The sequence below is a fragment of the Vombatus ursinus genome, unplaced genomic scaffold (assembly GCF_900497805.2).
Source record: "Vombatus ursinus unplaced genomic scaffold, bare-nosed wombat genome assembly UNPS02014779.1, whole genome shotgun sequence".
NCBI classification, from domain to species: Eukaryota; Metazoa; Chordata; class Mammalia; order Diprotodontia; family Vombatidae; genus Vombatus; species Vombatus ursinus.
In genome coordinates this window covers 59600894-59628221 of record NW_020954557.1, presented here as the reverse complement: position 1 = coordinate 59628221, position 27328 = coordinate 59600894, and the positions used below count along the sequence as shown (strand labels likewise).

The 27328-nt window shown below is 36.6% G+C and overlaps 2 protein-coding genes and 1 pseudogene across 5 annotated transcripts in view; 1 reads left to right on the top strand and 2 right to left on the bottom strand.

Annotated features, from left to right (window-relative positions):
• Positions 1-5577, top strand: part of TANC1 (tetratricopeptide repeat, ankyrin repeat and coiled-coil containing 1) — a 265490-nt gene extending 259913 nt beyond the window's left edge. For both annotated transcript variants that reach the window (XM_027866155.1, XM_027866156.1), the window contains 3 exons: positions 95-241; positions 761-861; positions 1558-5577. In XM_027866155.1, the coding sequence (XP_027721956.1) occupies positions 95-241; positions 761-861; positions 1558-3001 (1692 nt within the window). In that variant the 3' untranslated portion in view covers positions 3002-5577. The remainder of the gene's footprint in view (positions 1-94; positions 242-760; positions 862-1557) is intronic.
• Positions 5578-5939: 362 nt separating this feature from the next.
• WDSUB1 (WD repeat, sterile alpha motif and U-box domain containing 1) overlaps positions 5940-27328 on the bottom strand; it is an 81570-nt gene continuing 60181 nt past the window's right edge. For all 3 annotated transcript variants that reach the window (XM_027866158.1, XM_027866159.1, XM_027866160.1), the window contains one exon: positions 5940-8044. In XM_027866158.1, coding sequence (XP_027721959.1) covers positions 7887-8044 — 158 coding nt within the window. In that variant the 3' untranslated portion in view covers positions 5940-7886. The remainder of the gene's footprint in view (positions 8045-27328) is intronic.
• On the bottom strand, positions 22092-23052 carry LOC114045948 (annotated as a pseudogene).

The following is a 27328-nucleotide window of genomic DNA, read 5'->3' as shown; positions in this document are numbered from 1 at the left end:
ATGTGTTAAAAGCAAAACTATTTATATTCCTGTCAGATTCTTAAAATTCCGTTCATTGAATCCTTGTCCTGAAATCTTTCCTTCTGACTGATAGAAAGGGAAGATGAAGGAAGCAGCCCAGAGATACCAGTGTGCCTTAAGGAAATTTCCTCGTGAAGGGTTTGGTGAAGACATGAAAGCATTCAATGAACTACGGGTTTCCCTCTATCTGAACTTGTCCCGGTGCCGAAGGAAAACAAATGTAAGTTGTGCTTGTCAACCATTCTACATTCTTAAGCCATGGAAAAGTAGATATGTGCTGTCTTTTTTAGAAAGCTTAATTTCTGTGATAGTAGCATATGACGAATTTGCTTTTCTTAGTGGACTATGTCATGATCAGTGTCACCTTTAGAGATTCTTTTCCTTTTGCAGGTGAGGAATCTGAGCCCCAGGGAGACTGATGTGCTTGAGATCATCCAGTTAACTGCAAAAGCTGGGACTAATTGTCCGTACTGTTAAGAGATAGCTTTCCCCTGGGTGTTAGTTTTCTCAGTGTCTGAAAATTTCCACTCTGTATTTGCCTTCACATTATCTTAACCTGCTCTTAAGTTTTAAAGGGCTCTCTTTCTGCTGGTTTGTACCTGCCAGGGCAGAGATGTTGTTAATAATTGATATTTCCATTCTGTTTCCAACAGTTGCTTTTGAAATCAGCAAAGGGAGTAACATAGGTTTGTGTTTTCATGCTTCTGTATAACTAATGTCCTTTATATTTTGATATCAGGATTTTGGCATGGCAGAAGAATTTGCTTCCAAGGCTCTGGAGTTGAAACCCAAATCCTATGAAGCTTATTATGCCAGAGCAAGAGCAAAGAGGAATAGCAGGTACTTTATATGCAGGTGGCTAGAGGAGCTGCTTTATCTTTGGCACTGTCCCTAAATATCCACCTCCTGACAAATTAATGGCATTCTATTTCATAAGTATCTTCCATAATACTTTTCATCACTTTTTAATACCCGATATCAATAAAGCTGAATTTTGTTTCCTGGCTACTCGGTAGTGATGGGATTCTTGTTTTTTGACCAGTCGAGATTTTGTGCTAGGTACACATCCTAGTTTGAAGTTCTTTCTCGTTACCCTGTGTTCCCAGAATGGATTGACCCCTGTTAATTAAAGAGACTTTTCTGTCATCTAGAGGATAACTGCTGTAAGAGAGAGTAGAGGCCTTTTTTCACTGCTGATCCATCATAAGGGCCAGTAATAAAAGCACTAAGAACTTTTTGTAAAGTGTTGATATAACATTATATAAATAATGAAAGGAGTTAAGTCAGAAGCACCAAACTCTTTGTTGTTTTTGATGGTTAGGGTGTTTTCTCCATTTGTATGGGGTTGTTATTCTGTTGTCTTTGTGCACATTTGAAATTCTAGTGGAGTGATATTTCTACGACCCACTACAACTTTGAAATTATCTGTACAAAAGTTATATACTCCAAAAGTTTCCTTCCTCCCTCTCCCACCCAAGTAAAAATTTTATTTGATAAAATGCACATCTCATGATTTTAATCTTCTTTATTACAAAGGCAATTTGCGGCTGCTCTGGCTGATTTGCAGGAGGCTGTGAAGTTGTGTCCCACCAACCAAGAAATCAAGAGGCTTCTGAGTCGTGTAGAAGAGGAATGCAAACAGCTGCAAAGAAGCCAGCAGCAGAAGCAACAGTGCCCTCCCTTGGCCCCAGCCAATGACTCAGACAATGAGGAGGAGAACTCAGCTCCTGGATTGGATGATCAGTTTCCCATGGAGGAGGCTGAAGAGGAGGAGACAGTGCAGCTGGGGGACTTGGTTTCACTGCCTGTGAGGCCTCAGCCCTCTTCCTCAGTACCTGCTCCATACAGCAGAACCCTTCAGGAAGGGCTGCAGCCGAAAGCAAGACCAGCATCACCCCAGAATAGGCCAGGAAGCAGTAAGCTCCCAAGGGAGCCAGTTGTTCAGCCAGGTTTGATAATGCAGCCTACTAAGCGGGCACAGATTGTGAAAACCAACCAGCACCTGAGTTCTCTTCAGTCGAACTTGAGAACTGGAGTGGGTACTAGCGGTGCAAAAATTCAGGCTTCTTCTCAGAATCCTCCCCCAAGTCCCATGCCAGGAAGGTCCCCTGCGATTCTCACTAATAGAAGCCAGCATTTAGAGGGGACAGGCTCTTTCACTGCAGGAGCCAACTCTGGCCTATATGGTGACCGGGTGGGCATCAATCAGAATGCACATCTGCAGTGCAGTGAGAGTGGCTCTGCATATCCTTTACCAAGCAAGGTTAAAACTGCAGAGAGGCTTCTAGCTCATGCTTCCTTAACTCTGGATGTAGCCCCTCCAAGCCAGAGTGTGTCAGTGAATTGTAGTGATATGAAGCATGTAGGTTCTTTGGCTAATTCAGCCTCTAACGGTTCTCCATCTGGAAGCATGAAAATGTCCAATTCAGCCAGCAGTTTAGCTTCAAGTAGCAGTTTTTCAGATGGTTTGAAGGCCCAAGGGGCAGATGCAAGAAATAAGGAGAAGGTGGCTAATAACCAGGGTCAGAGTGGTATGGCTGAGCACAGACCACGCAATACTCCATTCATGGGCATTATGGATAAGACTGCAAGATTCCAACAGCAGGGAAATCCATCCAGCCGTACCTGGCACTGCCAGGTGACCGAGGGGTTACTGACAAACCCATCTGCAGCTGGCCTGCAGTCTTCACACTGTGAGCAGCCCTCTGTCAAACAGGCAGGAGGATACAATAACCAAACTAAAATGTGTTCTGCTTCCCCCCTGGGTGGAATTGTCCACAGTGGGGCCCAGTTGAAAGAACTTGAAGAAAACAAGTGCCAAATACCAGTCCATTGTCAAGACAGCCGGAGAGCCAAGAATGTTTCTCACTTGTATCCGGAGAGCATCTCGAAACAACAGCCCCCTATTAGTAAGGAAACTCATCGAAGTCATATCACTTCAGCAAAACCAAAGCGATCGTTCATAGAATCCAATGTGTAAGCATTAAGAGAAATGCCATGTAAAACAGACAAAGCAATGTACTCGTGCCTGGTGTGAATCACTAATTGTGGCTGTTTTATCCTAAAAATAAGAGCTTTTTAGTTATGGTTTTTGATGTTTTCTGTGGAGCTGATGTGATTGGGTATTGACCATCAGTGCTATCAAAAAAAGTAGGATAAACCACTTTAATATGAAGCTAAAAGTCACCATGAACAAGAATGTTAACTGGAATGTCAAGCAGAGCTGGAAAAAAATGGTAAATGAATGGTTAGCTGTGACTGATTGTAAAGTTATAAAATAGGGAGCATCCAAAGAGATACTGTTTTGTGTCCTTTGCTTCTCTTATGAGATGGTTTATAATGATCTCTTTTCTGGGTCTTTGATATGATGAAAATTACAGTATTTATCTAAAGAATATTCACACTTTTCTCACTCCATGTGTGAGAAACTCCTAGAACTGTAGGTAAAAAGCAGTAAATACGTGTGACCCAGGACTGTAGATAAATGCTTTTTGAATAAGGAGTATTATACTTTATTGATGGTTCAATAAATCCCTAGTTTAATATATAAGACATGATTTAGGAGTGATTTCTTAAGACACTTCGAGTTGAGTGTGAGGTGGGACTGTAAAGTAATGTGATTGCCCCCCCCCCCCCCCCCACCGTTTTAAACAAATATCCATATAATTGTTGTCTCCATTAAGGAAGTTGCCTTGAGATGCTATGCATTTATTTCAACAATGTTGTCATTGTTCAGAACCTTCTTTGGAACTGCTCTTCAGAACCCATAGCTCTGTCCTCCCTGAAGGCTAATTTTTATCTTTTGAAGGGGAATACAGCCCAAGGTGAACAAAATCAAGGCTAATGGTGATGATTTGGGTAGAAGTAAAGTATTTACTATAAAGTAATGCAAGTGGTTCTCTCAGTGTGCAAACTGAGTGTGAAGGTAGTTCTAGAAGGAGGGTTCTAGAAATATGAGCAATGGTAGCATTGCTGCGGTAAAGTCCCAAGGTGACTGCTTTGAAAAATAAAAACTTGTTTAGGTGTAAATTCTGCTCAGTTGATAAAATCACTCTTTACTTTACAAGTCACACTCTCTTTGAATATATATGTATGTATATATAAAGGTAGTCCAGTTTTACTTAAATATGTAAATATAATTTTATTTTCAAATAGTTAATCCAGAAAAATACAATGCATGTTTGTTTTTTTTTTAAGCTTCAACCATGCTGATTATTGCACTGAATAATATATTATTATGGCATGTTAACAATATACCAGTAACCGCACTTTATATAGTTTATATTAACACCTTTAAGGTGCTAAACTCCAAAATTATGTATCATTCATTTGTGGTGATAAGGTACAGGAAAAAGGTGTTTTTATATGAAACATGATGTGTTATTTGAAGGTTTCACTGTAACAGTTTGAAAGCGTTGGATTACATTTGTTTTTTATAGGATGGGGTGTGACATTTATTTTCCAGAGTTGGGGAGAAGAAAATTCTATATTTACAGAAGTGTTTTCAAAATGAATAGTTGTAACGAAGTTCCTGTGAGGGTATCTTTTGTACAAGTTGGAATATTCCATTGTCATTCTTCAGCATTTGTTCTGTGTGTACAGTGTGTACTTTGTAAAAACAGCTTTATCCATTTTTACAAGCTTTTCATGAGTCTGCATATGATTACTTTGGCTTATTTATTTTCTTTGATATTTGTATGTCTTATTCTTTTGTTATGTAGTTTGTTTTTGCACAGCTACTGTACTTTTCCATATGGAATAAAGACCATTAATATAGTTTGCTCTGAGTTGAACAAAACCCTGGATGTGGCGAGAGTGTACTGTTTATGAGAATGATACGTGCAGTGACTTAACTTTCTTTCCCGAGGCCTTATAGGAGTTCTAGAAGCTGAACATTGACATTAGGTCTTTGTTCCTCTGAAACACATTTTTCATAGATCAAATCTTTATTTTCACTTTCTAGCTGTGCCAGAAAAACTTAGTGTCTGTTTTGACTGGCAACAGGATGGGTAATGCTCCAACTCTCAATCATTTTTGCCAAAACACACAGAAAATTGAGTGTTACTGTCACAGGTTTGCCTTTAGCACATTTATATTACAATATGTTTCATCTTAAAATGTTTGTCTTCATACCAACATGAATTTTAATTTCAAAGTAAAGTATGAACAAGGGTAAATGGCAAGCTGTGCTACCCCAAGATAAAGTTTTGATATACGAAGATGTGAACTTGATCTTTACATTTATCTAGTCAATTGTAATACTAAAGTATCTCCAAATCACCTCTTATTTACATTGACTCAGGGTGACTTTTTTTTTTAAATCCAGCAAATTCTTTAGTTTGGTTAAAGAAATTTCTTTGAAGCAAATTTTAAGACTGTTTTTGGATAGATTCCTAATTGAAGGAAGACAGAGGAATATAAGGAGTTTAATATGTTCTGTAGATAGATAGTGGAAAGTTGCCTTAGGTTAAGGGAAGAAGATTTATTAGGCACTTAATGTATGCTAAGCACTGTGCTAAGAGCTGGTGATACAAACTCAAGGGGGGAAAAACAGTTCCTGTCCTCAGAGCTTATGTTCTAATGGTGAAAGATAATACAGAAAAAGGAGCTGAAAAGTTGGGGGTGGGGAGGGAGGAAGAAAGCATACACACAGGGAATGAAGACTGGCCAATCTGGGCCCCTCCACAAAATGGAGGCGCCAGGAAGTACTCAACAGTATGCTACTCAGTGAACTCCCTGCTCCCTCGTATCATGCACATTTTCCTGAAGCAAGGTAAGACTCAATTTTTTTTATGAGGCCACCTGTGTTGCCTCAAATTGAATAAACCTGTGGATTTTCATTCATTCTTTGGTTAAAAGCACTCATGGTTCTGCCTGCTCAGATAAAATGATAATTATTGAACCTTTTACTTTAAGTGTCACTTAAAATAGCATTTATTTATTCCTATTCCAGATTTTAAATTGTGACATTCTCTTGCTTAAAGCAAATCCAGTGTCTTAAAAAAAAACAAAACACTACAGGTGCCATAGAAATACTTTTGCATTAATGGTTGATTCTTCAGGTAGTGAACAATACCTTATAATTTCTTTTGAAAGAAGTGTGATCCATATCTAGTGATATTAAACAGGAACTGAGAAGAATTGTTTTAGTAAAATGCTGGAATGCAAAAGTAGCAGTATGTAATTATCATATGTGAATTTAATATGTTGTAAATGAGATTTTATTTCTGAATAGGAATTTTTTTCCCACTAAATTCACAAAATAGGAGCTATGATATTTTTATAATCATTTTATAGGTGATCTGCTTTCTATAATTTAAGCAAGAAGACTTCTGTAAGAAGATTTGCTTTCCCTAGGTTTTTCTTTCTGTAGATGGATATCTTTGATTGTTTAAATGTTTTTTGTTAGCTCATAATTTAGATGTAGAACAAAGGCTTTCTGATCTAAGAATAATGGTAGGTCTTAATTTGTTCCTTCTTTTTGAAATGAAGCTTATTTCACATAGAGGATGGATACATTCAGAGGAATGTAGTGTTCCTTTTTCTTTTGGTACACTGACATAAAACCTTCCTCATCATAGTCCTGTAAGTTGGATGTTTATTTCCATGCTGCTGTTCTCATTTTACAGATGAGGAAAACTGACCTAGAGAGATTATGATTTCCCTACAATCTTGCAGCTGGTAAATGCTGAATCCAGAACTAGAATGATATCTTCTGACTCCCAGGTCCTGGTGCTCTTTATGTTATATCATCTATTTACTTATATAGCATATTGCTAGCAGAGTCAGTGGTGGCCACTAAACACTAAATCTCATTGGAAATGTGAAAGCCACTCAAATTAACCAAGATATCATAAAGTTCTTTTAGAATTAAAAAAACCTTGCACCCAAATCTAACTTCTTTGAACCTAAAATTCCCTACGGGGGCAAGTCTTCTCTAAGGGAAGAGACCAAATTATCAGACTGTCACATAGAAAAGTTCTTTGCCCACAAGCTTGGAGTCAATAGCAATTTGTGGGAAAAAAGAGGATAAAATATCAGTTTTAAATACTATAATGTCCTTGTAAACTCTAGCAGAAAGGCATTGTGACATGCTTTGTACTTCCCTCCAAACTGTGCCTGAATAGCTTTTTCAATCTGACTTGATTTTTGTAGAAACTTGATAATTAGCTCTTCCCCAACTGTTTCCTATATTTTCAGTAACAAACCACAGATTTTAATATAATTACTTGCTAAATTTATCAGAACTGATAGAACCTCCCTAAATTCTTACTCAGGTAAGGTGTGGGCCTACCTCTGAAGTCCCTTTCAAACCTGAGATTTTGTAAAATTGTGTACACACAGACATACACACACACAAACACATTCACAAAGGATGGTCTGACATTTAATTTAGAGTATTAATATGTTTTTTATCGGAAAGGGCAGTTCAAATGAATATATGTTAAAATTCTGCTCAAAATGGGCCACCAGTGCTACAATGAAGATTTCTTTAGAGTGGTATTTGTTGTAAGAATATTTGATACAAATACCTACTAAGGAGCCAGTTTGGCTATAATAATTGTTGTTGAGATATTTAATATTAAAAGACATTGTTACCTAATGTCAAAAGAAACCTTTCTGTTGTATATATTCATTTGACTGCTTTGTATTTGTATAAAAATGACATCATAAATAAGGTTAGATACAGAATTTAATTCACAATATGTTTTAAAGACAAAATATAGAAACTTTAGTTAAACAAAATTTACCTTACCTTCTGTTTGGATATAACTTTTTGAGTTCATATATGTTTTCCTTTAAAGCCGCTAGAAATTTACCTCATTGGAGTTAGTAATTATCTAAGTAAGGATATCTAAACAGTTTCATTTCTGATGAGTCTCTAGCCAGCGATCGATGGCCATTTTCAGAGTCCTATTTGGTGTCAGTATGAGTGAAGGAAGAATCAGATTAGTCATTGGACTTGTACGCTTCTTTTTGCTGATCCAGTTTTCTATTGCTTCCTTTTCATAGGAATATCCATCTATAAGAAATAATTAGAAAACCCATCATTTGACAAAAACAAACTTGACTCCTACAATGATTTGAGTTGTAAAATCTACGACTGATGCCAATTGTCTTAATGTTGTGATTTAATGGGTACTTGAAAGGTTTCTGTACTCTTTTCTCCCCAACCAGCCTTGAAAAAAACTGAGGCATTAAGTATTATGAAAATTAGAGCCATTAAAACACTTTAGCTCAAATTAGTTTACCAGATAGTTTGCTGCAATGTTAGAAAGCTAAGAGCAGGATCCTGTGGGAACAATAAATTTTGAAATGGAAAAGAAAGAAGAAAGGATTCAGTGCTGCAGTTGTAGAAGGCACTCTTGGATGGGGTGATGGGAGGGATTGCAAGGCAGGGATGGTTAAAGAGTTTGGAAACCTCAGGAAGTTAAAGGACTCTGGGTTCTTGGGTGATAGCCCATGCTAATGCACTGACTATTTTTTCTAGGGCTCCCTTGCCCAGGACTCAGTGGTCAAATGAGTCCACCATATTTTGTATCTTTTATGTGAATAGTAAAAACAGTTTCTTTCAATGGCAAGTGATTCTTTAAAAAGTTCAATAACAGTAGCCATTAAATAAGTATAGTGTGATGGGCTCTTCTTGGGGCATGGGAGTAGGGGCGCTAACATAAGAGACCAGCATATCTGTCCTTGGTGCTTACAATTGGTTTTCTATCCCCATTTGGGTGTTGCTTATGCCAAAACATGAATGGGGTGGGCAGAGAAAAAGTACCATCCAAGAAATTCAATTAGGAAAAAACTATATAAACATGTAATATGAATAAACAAAAAAAACAAACATGGCATAATGGAAAAAGAGGCAGCTTTGGATCAGGGAAAACCTGAGTTTTAAGTCCTGTCTTGGATACATACTAACTATCTGACCTTGGGCAAGTTACTTAATCTTTGCAGATTAGGTGATCCATCTATTTTTCTGTAAAACAGAGGTTCTTAACTTTTGTGTATGTCATGCATGTTTGGTGAAGTCTATGGATCCAGTCTCAGAATGTTTTCAAATGCACAAAATCCATTGGATTTCAAAGGAAACCATTTATGCCGAAATAAAGTTATCAAAATGTTTTTTAAATGTTAGTTTTTAAAATGTGAGTTTAAACTGTGGATCTAATGGCTACATCAATTTCAAAGTAGCGATGGTGAGTGTAAGTGATATTTTAAGGTATCTGTGATACTGAAAAAAATATTTCTACTGGTACCAGAGGTATTTTTTATACTATTGTAATTTGTTGCTAAATTTCAGTTAGAGGTTAGTGAAAATGAAAATTCAATTTTTTTCTCTTGCCAAATTCAAAGAACCCTTGAAATGTACTGAAAGGTCTCAGATTAAGAACACCTGCTCTAAAACATATACATTTGAAATGCCTTTAAAAAAAAACACAACAAACTCTATTCTTAGACTGTACAGCTTGCCTGAGGATTCCCTTACTGCTCCATGCTGTCCTTTCTCTTGTCCCCATCTGTTCTCAGGAACTTCACAATATAAACTTGAGTGTAAATGCCATCTTCCTTCCCAGAGTACAATTTAATGCACTTCTATTTATATTACACACTACTAGTATTTCAACACAGAAACCTGTGTCCCTTGTTATGGGGGTTTCTTTCAAACCCATTTCACAATTTTGGAGAAAGCACATTTTATTAAAAAAAGAATAATCCTGTATTTTAATCAAATGGTATTAGTATCTGCCAACGTGTATGTGAATAACAAAGTAAAGTTCCTTTAATCTTACATAATCTTAATATGTGGTACAGATCTTTGAAGCTTTAGCTACTAATATACATCCTATTAATGAAAAGAATGTATTCTGAGGACACATCTCTTTCAAAATTTGACAATGAGATAGAAACATCATTAACTAACAGTAACATTAATACAAAAGATACGGAATTTCATTTTCTACATGAACAGAGTAGTACATTCACTGATGTTGATATTTCCTCCACTAGTAGAGATCCAAAACTGTTCTCTGACTTAAAAGATGGTCTTCAACAATTGCTATGATTAAAACATTCATCACCCTCCAACCTACATATTAAGAACGTAAGTATTTGGTTATCTCAGGGTAGAATGATGAAATGTCTGACCTAGATGGGGCAGGAAAGAAGGTGAGGGGAAGAGCACAGAAGGGGGGGTGGAGCCTGAAGGAAAAGGAATCTACTGTAGCTAATTAAATAATAGGTCCAGAATAACACAGCGAAAACAGGCACAGAAGACTCTTGGTGAGAGGCAAAGGAGTCTAACACAAAAATATAAAAGCACAAGAAAAAAGGACTTAACCAATTATTTTATACATCAGAGTGAATGAACTTGAAGATAAAATATGCAGAGGTAACTTAAGGATCATAGGTCTTCTGGAAGAACATGAAAAATCAAAGAACTTGAAAATGATTCTGCAAGAAATAATATGAGAAAACTGCCTATAACTTTCGAATGCAAACAATAAAGCATTGCTTGACCAAACCAAAAACCATGCTTGACTCTTCAAGGCAGTGGTTAAATTTCACAATTTCAGTTAAAAAGAATTTGTTTACAAGTATCTAGGGGAAAAAAACCCTTCAAATATAAAGGAAAATTGAGGGTGGAATCAAGATAGCAAAGTAAGGCAGGAACTCTCCCATATTCACTTCTGAACAACTATAAAATATGCCTCAAAATGAATTCTGGAGCAGCAGAACAAATAAAAGGACACTGTGAAAAAATGTTCCAGCCCATGACAATGGTTAACACATTCCAGTGCAGTTGGTATCCAGGCAGGCTAGCAGAAGGCCGGGTCCCAGCAAGCCTGTGGCAAGGCCCCTAGCTATGAGGTTCTGTGGCCCTGGCACTGCAGGACAGCTGACAGACCCTACTGTCCTGGTGCAGCAGGCCAGTGGCAAGGTCCTATGGCCCTATGCTTTAGGCACAAGAAACCTGGGACAGTGCCCCTTCCACCCCAGGAGCAGAACCCAACTTTAAAAATCATGAACTAGACTGGGGAAAAAAATGAGCAAAAAAAAAAAAGAAAGAAACTGACCACAGAAAGTTACCTCAAGAAAAATGTGAATTGGTGTCAGTCCAAAAAGAACTCCTGGAAGAGCTCAAAAAGGATTTTTTTTTTTGCTTAGGCAGTTGGAGTTAAGTACGTGCCCAGGGTCACACAGATAGTAAGTGTCAAGTATTTGGTCTGAGGCCAGATTTGAACTCAGGTCCTCCTGACTTGAGGGCCGGTGCTGTATCCACTGTGCCACCTAGCTGCCCCCAAAAAGGATTTTAAAAATAAAGTTAGAGAGGTAGAAGAAAAACTGGGAAAAGAAATGAAAATGATGTAAGAGAATCATGAAAAAATAGTCAACAGCTTAGAAGTTCAAAAAGTGGAAAAAAAGATATACAAAAATTCACTGAAGAAAACAACTCCTTAAAAAATAGAACTGGCCTAATGAAAAAGGAGATACAAAAGTTCATTGAAGAAAATTATTCCTTATAAATTAGCATTGGGCAAGTGGAAACTAATGACTCCATGAGATATCAGGAAACAATAAAACAAAATCAAAAGAATGAGAAAATAGAAAATGTCAAATATTTCATTGGAAAAATAATCTGGAAAATAAATTGAGAAGAGATAATTTAAGATTTACTGGACTATCTGAAAGCCATGATCAAAAAAAAGGAGCCTAGGTATCATATTTCAAGAAATTAACAAGGAAAACTACTTTGATACTCTAAAACCAGAAAGTAAAATAAAAATTGAAAGACTCCTTCTGAAAGAGATCCCAAAATGAAAACTCCCGGGAATATTCTAGCCAAATTCCAGAACTCTCAGGTCAAGGAAAAAAATACTGCAAGCAAACAATTTAAATATCATGGAGCCACAGTCAGGATTACATAGAATTTAGCAGTTTCTACATTAATTGATATTAATGTGATATTCCAGAAGGCAAAGAAGCTAGGATTACAATCAAGAATCACCTATCCAATGAAACTGAGTATAATCCTTCAGGGAAAAAGATGGACATTCAAGGACATACAGGACTTTCACACATTCCTGATGAAAAGACCAAAGCTGAAAAGAAAATTAGATTTCCAAATGGAAGACTCAAGAGAAGCATAAAAAGGTAAAGAGGAAAGAGAAAACATAAGAGATTCAATAATGTTACATTGTTTACATCCCTACACAAGAAGCTGATACTTGGAATTCTTAAGAATTATCATGGTTAGGGCAGTTAAGAATATTCACAGACAGAGGGTACTGGTGTAAGTTGACTTTGATGGGATGATTAAAAAAAATTAAGGAGTAAGAAAGAGGATTGCACTTGGAGAGAAGGGAAGGGAAAGGTAGAATGGGGTAAATTATTTTACATGAAGAGGCGCAAAAGATATATTACATTGTAGGGAAAGTTTGGGGAGCATCGTTTGAACCTTACTCTCATCAGAATTGACTCAAACAGAATAACAAACACTCAGTTGGGTACAGAAATCTATCTTATCCTACAAGGTAGCAGGGAGGGGATTGATAGAAGGATGGATTAGGGGAGGCAGTAGTTAGAAGCAAAATACTGTTGAAGAGGGACAGGATGAAGGGGGAGGAGGGGAGGAAAGGAAGAACAAAGAAAGAGGGAAGGAGAGGAAAAACAGTAATTGTAACTGTGAATGGGACAAACTCACCATAAAATGAAAGCAGATAGAGTGGACTAAAAACTAGAATCCTACAGTGTGTTGATTACAAGAAACACATTTGAAGCAGAGAGACACACACAGTAAAGGGCTGGAGCAGAATCTATTATGTTTCAGCTGAAGTTAAAAAAAAAAAGCAGGGGTAGGAATCATGATCTTAGACAAAACAAAAGCAAAAATAGACCTAATTAAAAAGATAAAGAAGGAAACTACATCTTACTAAAAGGTACCACAGACAATGAAGTAATTTCAGTATTGAATATATATGCACCAAATGGCAGAGTGTCCAAATTTTTAAAGAACTTAAATGAGTTAAAGAAGGAAATAGTAAAACTATACTAGTGAGGGACCTCAACTTTTCCCCTCTCAGAACTAGATACATCCAACCACAAAATAAACAAGAAGGAAAGTAGGGAGGTGAATAGAATTTTAGAAGAGTTAGTTATGATAGAGCTGGAGAAAACTGAATGGAGATGAAAAGGAAAACACCCTTTCCTCAGCAGTATATGACACCTACACAAAAATTGTCCATGTAAGCAGGATAAACCTCACAATCAAATGCAAACTGGCAGAAATATTAAATGTATCTTTTTCAGATGATAATTCAATAAAAAAATTACATTCAATAAAGGGTCACATAAAGACATTAGAAATTATTTGGAAACTAAATAAAATAATCCTAAGAATGAGTCAAAGAACAAATAATAATTTCATTAATGAGAATAACAATGAGACATACCAAAATTTATATGATGCAGCCAAAGCAGTACTGAGGGGAGAATTTATATCTAAATGCCTACATTAATAAATTAAAGAGCAGATAAATGAATTGGACATGCAACTAAAAAAACTAGAGAAAGAGCAAATTTAAAACCCTCAATTAAATGCCAAATTGGAAAACCTGAAAACCAAAGGAGAGATTAATAAAATTTAAAGTAAACCATTGGACTATATAAATAAACTGGGAGCTGGTTGTATGGGGAAAAAAAAATCACAACCAAATTACTAGCATCAAAAATGAAAAGGGTGAATTTGCCATCAATGAAAAAGAAATTAAAGCAATTATTAGGAGTTATTTTGCCCAGTTATATGCCAATAAATATGACAATCTAAGTGAAATGGATGAATATTTACAAAAATATAAATTGCCCAGACTAACAGAAGAGGAAATAGAATACTTAAGTAACCCTATCTTAGAAAAGGAAATTGAAAAAGCCATCAATAAAGTCCCTAAGAAAAAACTACTCAGGACCAGATGGATTCACAAGTAAATTCTACCAAACATTTAAAGAACAATTAATTCCAATATTATACAAACTATTTGGAAAAACAGGTGCAGGAGTCCTACCAAAATCTTTTTAAAGACACAAATATTATGCTGATACCTAAATCAGCAACAGCAGAAACAGAGAAAGAAAACTATAGACCAATTTTCCTAATGAATATCAATGCAAAAAAATTAAATAAAATATAATCAAGGAGATTAGAGCACTATATCACTATATCACAAGGATCATACACTACGACCAGGTGGGATTTACACCAGGGATGCAAGGTTGGTTCAATACTAGGAAATCTATCAGCATAACTGACCATATCAGTAACAAAACCAATACAAATGCTATGATTATCTCAATAGATGCAGAAAAGGCCTTTGACAAAATACAATACCCATTCCTATTAAAAACACTAGAAAGCACAGGAATAAAGAGAGTGTTCCTTAAAATGATAAGTAGTATCTATGTAAAAACATCAGCAAGCATCCCCATTCTGTAATGGGGATAAGCTAAAAGTTTTCCCAGTAAGATGAGGAGTGAAGCCAGGATACCCCTTATCTTCAATGTTGTGCTACAAAAGTTAGCTATGGCAATAAGAAGAAAAAAAAAATGAAGTAATTAGAACAGACGAGGAAATTAAACCATCACTCTTTGCAGGTGATATGATGGTACACTTAGAGAAGCCTAGAGAATCAACTAAGGAACTAGTTGAAATAATTAGCAATGTTAGCAAAGCTAAAATAAACCTACATGAATCATCAGCATTTCTATATATTACCCAAAAACTCCAGCACCCAGAGATAGAGAAATTCCAATTAAAATGACTATTTGACAACATAAAATACTTGGGAGTCTACCTGCCAAGACAAATTCAGGAGCTATAGGAACACTATTACAAAACATTTTTTACACAAATAAAATTAGATATATACATCTAGAAAAATATCAGTTACTTAGGGGTAGGCTGAGCCAATATAATGAAACGACAACTCTACCCAAATCAATTATTTATTCAGTGCCATACCAAACTACCAAAAATTTTTTTATGAAGCTAGAAAAAACAACAAAATTCATCTGGAAGAACAAAAATATATCAAGGGAATTAATGGAAAAAAATGCGACGGAAGGTGGACTTGCCATTACCAGAGCTCAAACTGTATTATAAAGCAGTAATCATCAAAACAATCTGGTACTGGCTAAGAAATGGAGTGGTGGATCTGTGGAATAGATTAGGTACACAATACACAATAGTAAATGATCATAGTAATTTAGTGTTTGATAAATCCAAAGACCAAAGCTTTCGGGACAAGAACTCACAAGTTGACAAAAACTGCTGGTAAAACTGGAAAACAGCATGGCACAAATGAGGTGTAGACCAACATTTTTTTAGACTGTATACCAAGTAAGGTAAAAATAGGCACATGATTTAAACATAAGGATTTAAACAGATTAGGAAAGCAAGGAATAGTTTGTTTACCTGTCAGATCTATGGAGAAGGGAGTTTACAATCAAACAAAAAACAAAGAGCATTATGAGACGTAAAATAAATAGTTTTAATTAAAAATTAAAATTAAAGTTTTGTACAAACAAAACTAATGCAACCAAGGTTTAGAAGGAAAGAAGAAAACTGGGAAAAACATTTTCTTTTTAACAGTAAATGTTTCTATTAAAGGTCTCATTTCTCAAATAAATTAGAGAACCGAGTCAAATTTGTAAAAATACAAGTCATTCCCCAACTGATCAATTCAGATGAAGAAATCAAAGCTATCTACAGTCATATGAAAATCACTACTGATTAAAGAAATGCAAATTAAAACTCTGAGGAACCACCTCATACCTATCAGATTGGTTAATATGACAGAAAAGGAAAATGATAAATGTTGGAGGGGGTATGGAAAAACTGGGACAGTAATGTACCATTGGTGAAGTCGTGAATTGATCCAACCATTCTGGAGAGCAATTGAAAACTATGACCAAAGGGCTATAAAACTCTGCATCCTCTGTGACCCAGTAATACCACTACTAAGTCTGTATCCCAAAGAGATTTTTTAAAAGGGGGGAGGGGAATGGAAGGACCTATATGAACAAACATATTTACAGCAGCTCTTTTTGTGGTGGCAAAGAATTGGAAATTGAGGGGATGTCCATCAATTGAGGAATGACTGAACAAGTTACATATGACTGTGATAGAGTACCACTGTGCCATAGGAAAGAAGGGATCAGGTTGTGAAGAGCTTTAAATGCCAAAGAGGGTAATTTATATTTGATCCCAGAGAAAGAATTCAGAAAAGCATGGAAGACTTGAAGAACTGATAAAGTAGAACCAGGAAATCAATATACATGACTGCCACAATATAAATAAAGATAACAAAATTAAAACCAAAAGCTGTGTTAACAAAAAAAATTAAAACAAATGATGTACAATTACTGAAACCAATGCTGGTTGCAGAGAAGAGTTGAGAACATGCACTTCCTTCCCTTCATTTCAGGGGTGGGAGACTAGTAGTATAGATACATTGACTATACTATTAGACATGCCCAATGTGTTGATTGGTTTTGCTAAACTGATTCCCACCCCCTGCCCCCGAAAACTTTGTTGGAAAGGATACATTTGGAAATCAATAAGAAACAACAATGAACAACATCAACAAAATTTTTTTTTTTAAAAGATGGTCCAATGTTTGGAGCTCAAGGGAAAACAACTTTAGTGTAAAAACAAATAGCAACACCAAAGAACGAACACACACACACACACACACACACACACATAAACACAGAGGCACGCGCGCACGTGTTTCTGGCAAAGAGAACTCCAGAATGTCCAGATAGTTTTAGTGCTCCATCACCTCCATATCATGCATCTGTGACAAGCCTAACAGCTGTTTCCTCAGTAATTTCTTCTTCCTGCCCATGTTGTCTACACCAGGTGTCAAATATGTAGCCTACCACTCCTGAGTGTAGCCTGGAATCAGATTAAAATGTAATTAGGAAATATTTAAGAAAATAAAAAGATCGAAAAACAATCGGGGGGTAGAGCCAAGATGGCAGAGGGAAAGCAGTGACTGCCTTGAGCTCTCTCCCAAAGCCCTCCAAATACCTAAAAAAATGGCTCTAAACAAATTCTAAAGCAGCAGAACCCACAAAAAGACAGAGTGAAACAAATTTCCAGCCAAAGACAGCCTGGATGGTTGATCGGAAAGGTATATCGCGCCAGGTGGGGAGAGGAGCGCAGTTCAGTGTGGGCGCCCAGGCCGCAGCGACCCTGGAGCAGGCCTCAGAGGACTGAATCTCAGGGAGCTGTGGCGGTTTCCAGACTTCTCAACCCCTGAACGCCAAAGACAACTTAGAAGGTCAGTGGGAAGTCTGTGAATGTGGTGAGAGAAGAAGCTAGGTCTCAGCCGCAAGTCTCGAGCGTGGCCCAGGGCCGCAGCTTTTGTCTGAGCTTCTGGCCCACAGAGAGGAGGAATCGAGTGGCTGATCAGAGGGGGATTGCAAGGATCTCTTTGCCAGGGCTGAGGCAGGAATCTCTTGCTTTACCAGGGCTTGGATCTAGGTCACAGTTCTGAGGGGCAGTCCTGGGGTGAGGAGGAGCACTGGTGCAGTGGAGCTTGTTGTGGTGGTGGAGAGGAAACACCTCACCCCTTGTCATACCACCTTGAAAGAACTGAAAATTTACAGGTCCCTAGAAGTACCTCTGAAAACAGCTGTACAAATCCCTGACGCTTGGGACAGTACACTCTTCACATTGGAAGCAGACTTTTACCTTAACAAAGAGTTTAAAACTCAAGTAATTGGCCAGGATCATGAGAAAGCAGCGCAAAAAGAGTCAGACTATATTATCTTACTTTGGTGACAAAGAAGATCAAAACATACAACCAGAAGAAGACAACAAAGCCAAAGCTCCTACATCCAAAGCCTCCAAGAAAAATATGAATCAGTCCCAGGCCTTGGAAGAGCTCAAAAGGGATTTTGAGAAGCAAGTAAGAGAAGTAGAGGAAAAACTGGGAATGATGCAAGAAAATCATGAAAAACAAGTCAACAGCTTGCTAAAGGAGCCCCAAAAAAATACTGAAGAAAATAACACCTTAAAAAATAGCCTAACCTAAATGGCTAAAGAGGTCCAAAAAGCCAATGAGAAGAATGCCCTAAAAAGCAAAATTGGACAAATGGAAAAGGAAGTCCAAAAGATTACTGAAGAAAATACTTCCTTAAAAATTAGAATAGACCAATTGGAAGCTAGTGACTTTATGAGAAATCAAGACACTGTAAAACAAATCCAAAAGAATGAAAAATTAGAAAACAATGTGAAATATCTCATTGGAAAAACAACTGACCTGGAAAATAGATCCAGGAGAAAGAATTTAAAAATTATTGGACTATCTGAAAGCCATGATCAAAAAAAGAGCCTAGACATCATCTTTCAAGAAATTATCAAGGAAAACTGTCCTGATATTTTAGAACTAGAGGACAAAATAGAAACTGAAAGAATCCACTGATCTCCTCCTGAAAGAGATCCCCATAGGAAAACTCCTAGGAATATTGTAGCCAAATTCCAGAGTTCCCAGGTCAAGGAGAAAATATTACAAGCAGCCAGAAACAAACAATTCAAGTATTGTGGAAACACAATCAGGATAACACAAGATTTAGCTGCTTCTACATTAAGGGACCACAGGGCATCAAATATAATATTCCAGAGAGCAAAAGAGATAGGATTACAACCAAGAATCACCTACCTAGCAAAACTGAGTATAATCCTGCAGGAGAAAAAATGGTCATTCAGTGAAATAGAGGACTTTCAAGCATTCTTGATGAAAAGACCAGAGTTGAATAGAAAATTTGATTTTCAAATACAAGACTCGAGTGGAACATTGAAGAGGTAAACAGGAAAGAGAAAATCATAAGAGACTATGGTTGAACTGTTTACATTCCTGCATGGAAAGATGATATTTGTAACTCATGAGACCTTTGTCAGTATTAGGGTTGTTGGAGGGGAAAAAATTATATGTACGTATATATAGCTATAGACAGATAGAGGGCATAGGGTGAGTTACAAATGAAGGGGTCATATCTGGAGAATAAAATTAATGGGTGAGAGAGGAATATACTAGGAGAAGAAGAAAGGGAGAGGTAGAACGGGGTAAATTATCCCACAAAAAAAAAAAACCAGAAAAGAAAAGGCTCTTACAATGGAGGGGAAATGGGGGAAGGTGAGAGGGAATGAGTGAATCTTATTCTCATAGGATTTGACTTAAGGAGGGAATAACATACACACTCAATTGGGTGTGGAAATCTGTCTTACCCTACAGGAAAATGGGGGGGAAGGGGACAAGAGAGTAGGGGAATGATAGAGAGGAGGGCAGATTGGGAAAGGGGGTAATCAGAAGCAAGTACTTCTGAGGAGGGTCAGGGTTAAAAGAAAGAATAGAATAAACGGGGGGGTGGATAGGATTAAAGGAAATAGAGTTAGTTTTTCACAGCATGTCTACTATGGAAGTGTTTTGCATAACTGCACATATATAACCTATATTTAGTTGCTTGCCTTATCAATGAGGGTGGGTGGGGAGGGAGGAAGGGAGAAAATTTGGAACCCAAAGTTTTAAAAACACATGTTTTAAAAAAAAGTGTTTTCACATGCAACTGGGAAATAAGAAATACAGGAAATGGGGTACAGAAATCCATCCTGCCGTACAGGAAAATTGAAGGAGAAGGGGATAAGAGAAGAGGGGGAGAGATAGAAGAGAAAGCAGACTAGGAGAAGGGGTATTTAGAATGCATGCCATCTTGTGGTGAGGGGAGGGGCGAGATGGGGTGAAAATCTGGAATTCAAAATCTTGTGGAAGTAAATGTTGAAAACAAAAATAAAAATTACCATTAAAAAAAAGAAAAGAAAAATATCACATAATGCTCATTTATGGTTTTATAAGTAAATATGCAGCTGCAGAAATGTGTTTCTATTTGAGTTTGACATCACTGGTCTATACTATACACCACTCTTCCTATTCTAGTTCCTTTCATGTGTAAAATGTACGATACCATTCCTTACCGCCCCTCTCCTCCAGCTCCCATCCTTTACCTATATTGATTAATTTAATTACAGCATACTCTTTCAGGGCTATATTTCAGTCCTGGGTCTCATATCTCACCAAAGCTCAGTTACACCTGTGAGATAAGATTGAACAAGATTTTTACTTCATCTTATTAGTTATGCTTAACCCATGGCCTCAAATGTCCAAACATAAATTGATATAAATACAAATCAACAAGACAGTCAGTCCCTGACCAAAAGGAGCTTACATTTTAATAGGTTAAGATAATACAGTAGGTTGCTGGTAAGGTTGGGAAAGGAGGGGTGAGAATACTAGAATACTAAGAGAATGGGAGGAGACTACAGGAAATGATATGAAGGTCTAATTCCTAGAAAGTCAAAAGGCACACTTATCAGAGTTGGAAGATCTAAAAGTAGAGACCAGCTTTCCAGTGGGATGGGATATATACGTATATATGTATTCAATAGAGAATGTCTCAAAATATATAATCTCCATGGAGATATCAAAGAATTGTGCCATGGTAATAGAAGGCTTCAGGAAGGGTTTAGTAATCTTTCATCTCTCATAACCATACATCACAAATAACACCTTACTTTGTCCTACTGTCTTCTTCTCATTGTTTTTTTTTTGGGTGAGGTGATGGGGTTAAGTGACATGCCCCGGGTCACATGGCTAGTAAGTGTCAAAAGTGTCAAGTGTCTGAGGCCACATTTGAACTCCGGTTCTCTTGCCTCCAAGATTGGAGCTCTACTCACTGCACCACCTAGCTGCTTATATTTTTTTTCTTTTTCTTTAGACAATTTCTTTTGCTGCTTTTCCTCCTCATATCCTTTTTCTTAAATCTTTCTCCTAAGGACCGAATCTTCTTCCTTTTCAGGTCTTCCTCAAATCCTTCCTCTCTTGGGTTCACCCTTATTCAAGTTTTTCTTGAGAATTCTGCTTCTTTGGACATGCTATTTCATGCCTCACACCCATATAACATTACTAGAAGAATAATGGTGCTGAAAAGATTGGTATTTGCATCAAGGAGTAGTGTGGGTCATTGAAAGTACAAGTGGCAATTTTTAAGAAGTTAGGTTTTAAGGTTGGCTACAAGCTGTTTTTTATTTAAGATATAGAAACAGGCCTCCCATATTACTAGATATATAGTCCATCTAAATGCTCCCTGTCTATCCAAGATAAACATATTGATAGTCTGATTCATAATAGTAACAATTCAATTGTGTCACAGTCTGGACAACATACATTCTTTTTTTTTTTCTTGTATGGATTGTCAGTCTACTCTCTAGTGGTTAATTTTTTTGTTGAGGTGGTTCTGTAGTATTTTGGAGCTTAATATAATAAATACAGTATCTTCCATAAATAACAGTATCTGGAGGATTCAGAATCACTCTTTCATATGAACTCTGTGCAGCACACGAGAGCTGGTGAACTTCTTTGTTGATAAACTTCTCCTCGTATGCCTCATTTGAGATTGACAGATAACTGTTAAACAAGGTTCTCTATGGTTGTAGCTATCAAGTAATCTTTTGTTCCCTCTGTTTTTGAAAGGAAGATATATTTAACAAGTGTCATTTAGTGCAATACACCTAAAAGAAAATCATAATATAATGAAAGATTTAAATCAAAGCCTCAGAAGTTAATACAAATAGCAAGACCAAATTCCTAACAAATCTGTACTGTATCTCAAAATCATCCTCATTAACTTAAAAAAAAAATTAAAAACACATTCCTTATAGAATATCAAACTAAGTAACTAGTACATACCAAATGTTTTATTTTTTATATTTGTTTTGCCAAAAAAAGCATATCTCCAATATGCATCTCAAACATCTCAAAAAGGTTAACCACTAGAGATTAGACTGACAATCCATAGGAAAAACTGCTTTCACCTAAATAGGCTTACTGTTTAAGTACAACATAACTACCTTGTCATGTTGTTTAATCTCCAATGGTTAACTATTTTGTTAAGGTGGTCCTGTAGCAGCAAATTCAACATATGGTTTTCTGGTCAGTCTGTCACCAAGTCCACTTTCAAATGTGTACTCTCACATGTTTGAGTGGTAAGAAAAAGGCATGAATATTTTCAGCAGGGTCTGTAAGGTAATCCTCTAATGTGCACACAGTGGCCTATCATAGTTTATGAGGAGACCCGCCATCTCCATATATAAGCACATACACACACACAAACATATATATGTGTGGATATATATGTATATATACATCTCTATATAGGGGTGTGTGTGTGTCTGTCTGTCTCTCTCTCTCTTCCTCTCCATCATTCATCCATGGTGGTCATTATAGCCTTCATACTCTCCACCATAGGCACCACACCTCAGTTTTTCAAACTTGGCTCCTATATCAATTCTGTTAGAGCCTCTGCCAGCCCAAGGTCCAGCATAAGGACTTGGCATAGTCATTAGCTTTCAAAGAGGATCATAAATACAAACTTCTGCCTATCTGCTCTTGAAGATTTCAGTGTACCTGTGTCCTATTTTCTTCTTGTGTTTGTTTAAAGCTTTTTCAGCTATTTTCTATGAAGCAAAGTGCACAGAAACCTCCCCAGTGTTTTTCCCCTAGAAGTCCACAACCCATTTGGCATGATTTCAACCCTGGAAAAAAAAGTCACCTTCTTCCTTACTGCAGTCAAATGAGAGGACTCTAAGGTACACAAAGGCTTCACTGGCAGTGTCAGGATCAGAATGAGTCAACACCCAATCTATTTCAACCTTGTTTGAATACTTTGACATATCTGTGTCCCATACTTTCTCTCTTTTTTTCAGTGCTAATGTGACTTCATCTTTTGATTCAAGTTCAATAAATATTTCTCCACTTGGTCTGCCATCTCTGTTAAAGATGAAATAAATGCCTTATACTCTATGTTCAATTCTGCATTCTGAGAAGAATTGGACTTCATTCACTAAGCAGGACCCAAGGACCAGAGCAAGCCTGAGATCTTCGCCATAAAGCCTTTTCTATTTTTGATGCTCAGCATCACCTTGTCCAGTCAGTAATGGAGGCTTGATACTTGACTTTGGCATGGCTATGAAGAACTGTGCTACCAAGTAATCTTGTATAATTATTACATATGTAATGGAGATAGCTTGTTGTTTTGTTTTTTGGAGTTTTTTTTTGGTGAGGCAATTGGGGTTAAGTGACTTGCCCTGAGTCACACAGCTAGTAAGTGTCAAGTATCTGAGGCCGGATTTGGACTCAGGTCCTCCTGACTCCAGGATGGCGCTCTATCCACTGCACCACCCAGCTGCCACAGAGATACTTTGTTTAAAAAAAAGCTTTTAATGTTCTATCTATAGTTTGCTCTACTAAGTCAAAATGTTTGTTAAATAAACAATAAATCCAGTATGTTCTTGTAGTCTTTATACCTTTAAGTAAACTGTATGACTTTAAGATGTAGCCTACTATAGAAAAGCAGTTGCAAAAGCCTACCTGTGTCCTCCTGCTTTCATCGATGATGTACATATTAGTTATCTGTTTTGTTCCATTGTTTTTCAGTAACATTCAACTCTTTGTGACCCCATTTGGGGTTTTCTTGGCAAAGACACTGGAGTGGTTTTGCCATTTCCTTCTTCAGCTCATTTTACAGAAGAGGAACTGAGGAAACAGGGGTATGTGGCTTGCCCAGGCTCACAGAGCTAGAAAGTGTCTGAAGATACAACTGAACTCATGAAGAAACTTCCTGAATCCAGGCCTGGAACTCTATCCACTGTGCCCCATAGCTGCCCTATTGTTATTTGTAGATAATTCCTATAGAGAGCTCATTTAGATCTATCATATGGCCTTGAATCTTCCTGATCATCTTTTTCAAAGGCTATTCCAGAGAACTATAAGCTCTGGTAGTTCTTGCCAAGCCACAAAAACTCCAAGTATATTCCTGGTAACATGCTACCTTGGAGCCTAAGTACAAAGAGGCTAATACCAGTGTGTTAGCCACTCAGTGCTTTCTTTTTTTAGTCATGGCAATCCATCAAACAAAAGAAAAATGCAAAATCACCCTGTCCTATGTATCTCCTGTCTCTTTCTTCAGTGATTATGGTAGAATAACAGAAGAGGAAAAGGAAAAGGGTGCTAAGAATCAGTTTTTAGAACATATACAAACTTAAAAGTTCACTACTGTTACTCTAAATCCAAGACATTATTAAATAACTAGAAGAGCTGATATTTATATATACTGACATTATCACTACAAATGGAATCAGAAGAACTAAGGAAAGTGAAGCTAAAGGACAGCCCATAGTTTCTTCTTGGAGAAACAAATAAAAGAGTGGGTATTATTGGTTTTATGATACACCCAATACCACCTTCTTTAAAGATACAATTGGCAGTCTTGCCCTTATAATGAGAGCAAACAAAAAGACCATCACTATGATAAGTGCAGCTTTTGAACCAAGATATTGTAGAGGAGAAAGTAGTACAAGAAGTCTATCAAAAAATCCACAAGATCTTTCAAATCTAATCAACATAACAGATTGAAATTCAGTGACTTTAACAGGAAGTTGGGTACAAGAATGACAAAAAGTATGCTAGAAAACTGTAGTTAATAATTAAGAAATGAAAGGGTGCAAAGGCCTGTAGTGTATTTAAAAATTTCATTCTGGTATATAATGAATACTTTCTTCTAGAAGAGAAGTGAATCACTAAATATGGTGAGAAATAAACATCATAAAAAGAAATGGACTATATGTAACAGACAGGGACCAACTTGTAGCCAGCCTTAAAATTTAAGTTTTTAAAAATGGCTTATAGTTTAAGTTTTTAAAAATGGCTTTGTGTTGTTACGAGACAGGACATTTCTGCAGAAGTAAACTGTCAAACTGAAAGGAAAGACAATTTTGCTTTTTAGCTTGGTCTGAGGGAACAACTGTTCACAAAGCAAAGTAATTCTATAATAGTACAAGAGTTCACTGAGTACTGGGGTGCTTTTTTAATTGTTGTTTTGTTAATTTTATCCGTATTATTTGAGAGAATCCTCATCAGCTAAATAAGTAATCAAAGTCAAGCTTAGGCCAAGTGCTAGAAAACTACTGGAGGATACTGTACATCATAAATTATTTTAACATAAACACCCTTCAAACTTGTCTTTATCATCTAATAAATGCTTTAAAATTCATTACCCATGGGCATTAGTGGGTAACCAAGTACCTAGTACCAACCTAAACTAAGGAAATATTATTTTAGCAGTTGTTTAGACAAACATAAAATTAGCATCTTGCATGGCATTAAAAATACTTCAAAATATCTTTGATTTTCAGAGTAGAGCTCCCTCCATTTACACAGATCACAACTATTCCATGTCTTATAAATGATTTCATGAGTTGCTGCAGCCAATGTTCTGGTGATGAGATTCTCAAAATGTAATTAAGTCTGTTCCTGAGCAATATTCCATCCGTGGGCCTGTATTCAAAGCTTTTTTACGTTGGGAAGCCCTGCGATGTACTATAATAGTTTTTGAGCTCTCAAGATCACTTCCATACAAATATGAAGCAGCTTTAGAGTAGGACATTAATGTATAACATTACATTAGAATTAAAAGTCATACTGTGAAAAAACAAACACTTTGTTTTGGCAGAAAGTCAGGGCCCCCTGCTAAATGGAAAAAGCATTTCAATAAAAGCTTTAAACCAGTATTTACCAAGGTCAGCATAGAGGTATCAATGAAATCATTAGATTTATCAGGCTGTGCCCTGATACAGTCTTTCATGTATAAATAAGGAAGACTGAGAATAGTTATGTGCCTACCTAGGAAATTGCAATCAATAATCTGATTTAGGAGTCTTTACTCAGTTCTTCAAAAAAAAAATTATGAATGCATTGATAATTTAGTATAAATGCAGTTAGATGAATTTTAATCAAACAGATTTATACAAAAACAATTATAATATAACATTTCCTAGCAAATGTTATGTACCTCATTAATAACTAATTTTATTTCTTGTTTTCACTACTTCCACATAAGTAAATGCATTGTAATACAAACTTAAGGAATCTTAGATTTAAGGAAAATGCATATTATAAAAAAGGTTGCATATACATTTTAATAGGCTTTAAAAATATTTAAAAAACAACAACCTGCACAACACAGAACTAAATGAACTACACTAAGAGCTGGCAGGTTGAAGTATGCTCTACCCAATAACAAGTATTTTAAAGCAGTTTCCATGATGATGAAATCTTTTATTTTTGAAAAAAAAATTTTTTTTAAATTCGGTGCTTACTCTGTGCAAGGCCTTGTACTAGGTATTGTGTATACAAAGACAGATGTAACATTTATCATACTCTAGGAATTTATAGTCTAATGATGGGGTTGGGGGAAAATACACATACATAGATAAATGATACCTGGAATAGTGAGCTAAGTACGGGGGAAGGTGAAGACAAAATGTTAAGAATAAACTACAGAAGGAAAGATCACTTTTACCTTGTTAGGTAATACTAAAGGAATGACTAGATTCTGTGTGACCCAAAAGACGATGGGTTAGCACAGGCTACACTCAATCTTGGCTTTTGTTTTTGTTTTTCATAAATCATTTTCTTTCATCTGTGCCCCTATCCAGGTTTTCCCCTGAGAACATCAGAATTTGGTTCTAGTCTAGGTCTCCCCTCCAAAAAAAATGGAAAAAAGATCCCTCAGCTCCCATACAAGAATCAAGGCTATCACACCATCAAATATAAAACAAGCTTCATTTAGTCAGACCTCAAACTCCAAAAGACAAAAAACATTCATTCATACCCAAGCCTACAAATTGTCGACAACTCTACTTCCTGTTACCACAGTTCTCTATCTCTCTTGGGGGGCTGCCCACAAAGTAACGAAGGTTTCTAATACTAATCTAGGTCTAAGATTCCCTACAAAAAAAAAGTAATTGTTTTGATGAAAAGAGGCAGCCATTCTGCCTCTGAGGAACCCTACCTTTCAGACATATCTCTAGACTTGGAATACTCATCTGGCTGACCTCTCCTTGTCAACTACCCCACTGAGAAAAGCACTCAGTTGCTGGAGAGTCAAAAATCTATTCTTTTGAGTGAGCTCTACTTTCCCAGACACCTATACAGTCTTCTAACTCTCCTACTCACGTCTAACAGTATAGCTTAGCAATGAACTTCGTGAGCAATACGGTATAATAGCCTAAGGAAAAAAATATGATAAACATTATGAAGGTGGGGTTAACTCAATGAATACCAAGAAAAGGCAAGTTCACGGCTTGACAAGAGTTAACCCTGCCAAGAGAATTTCACTCCTTAAAAAGTCATCA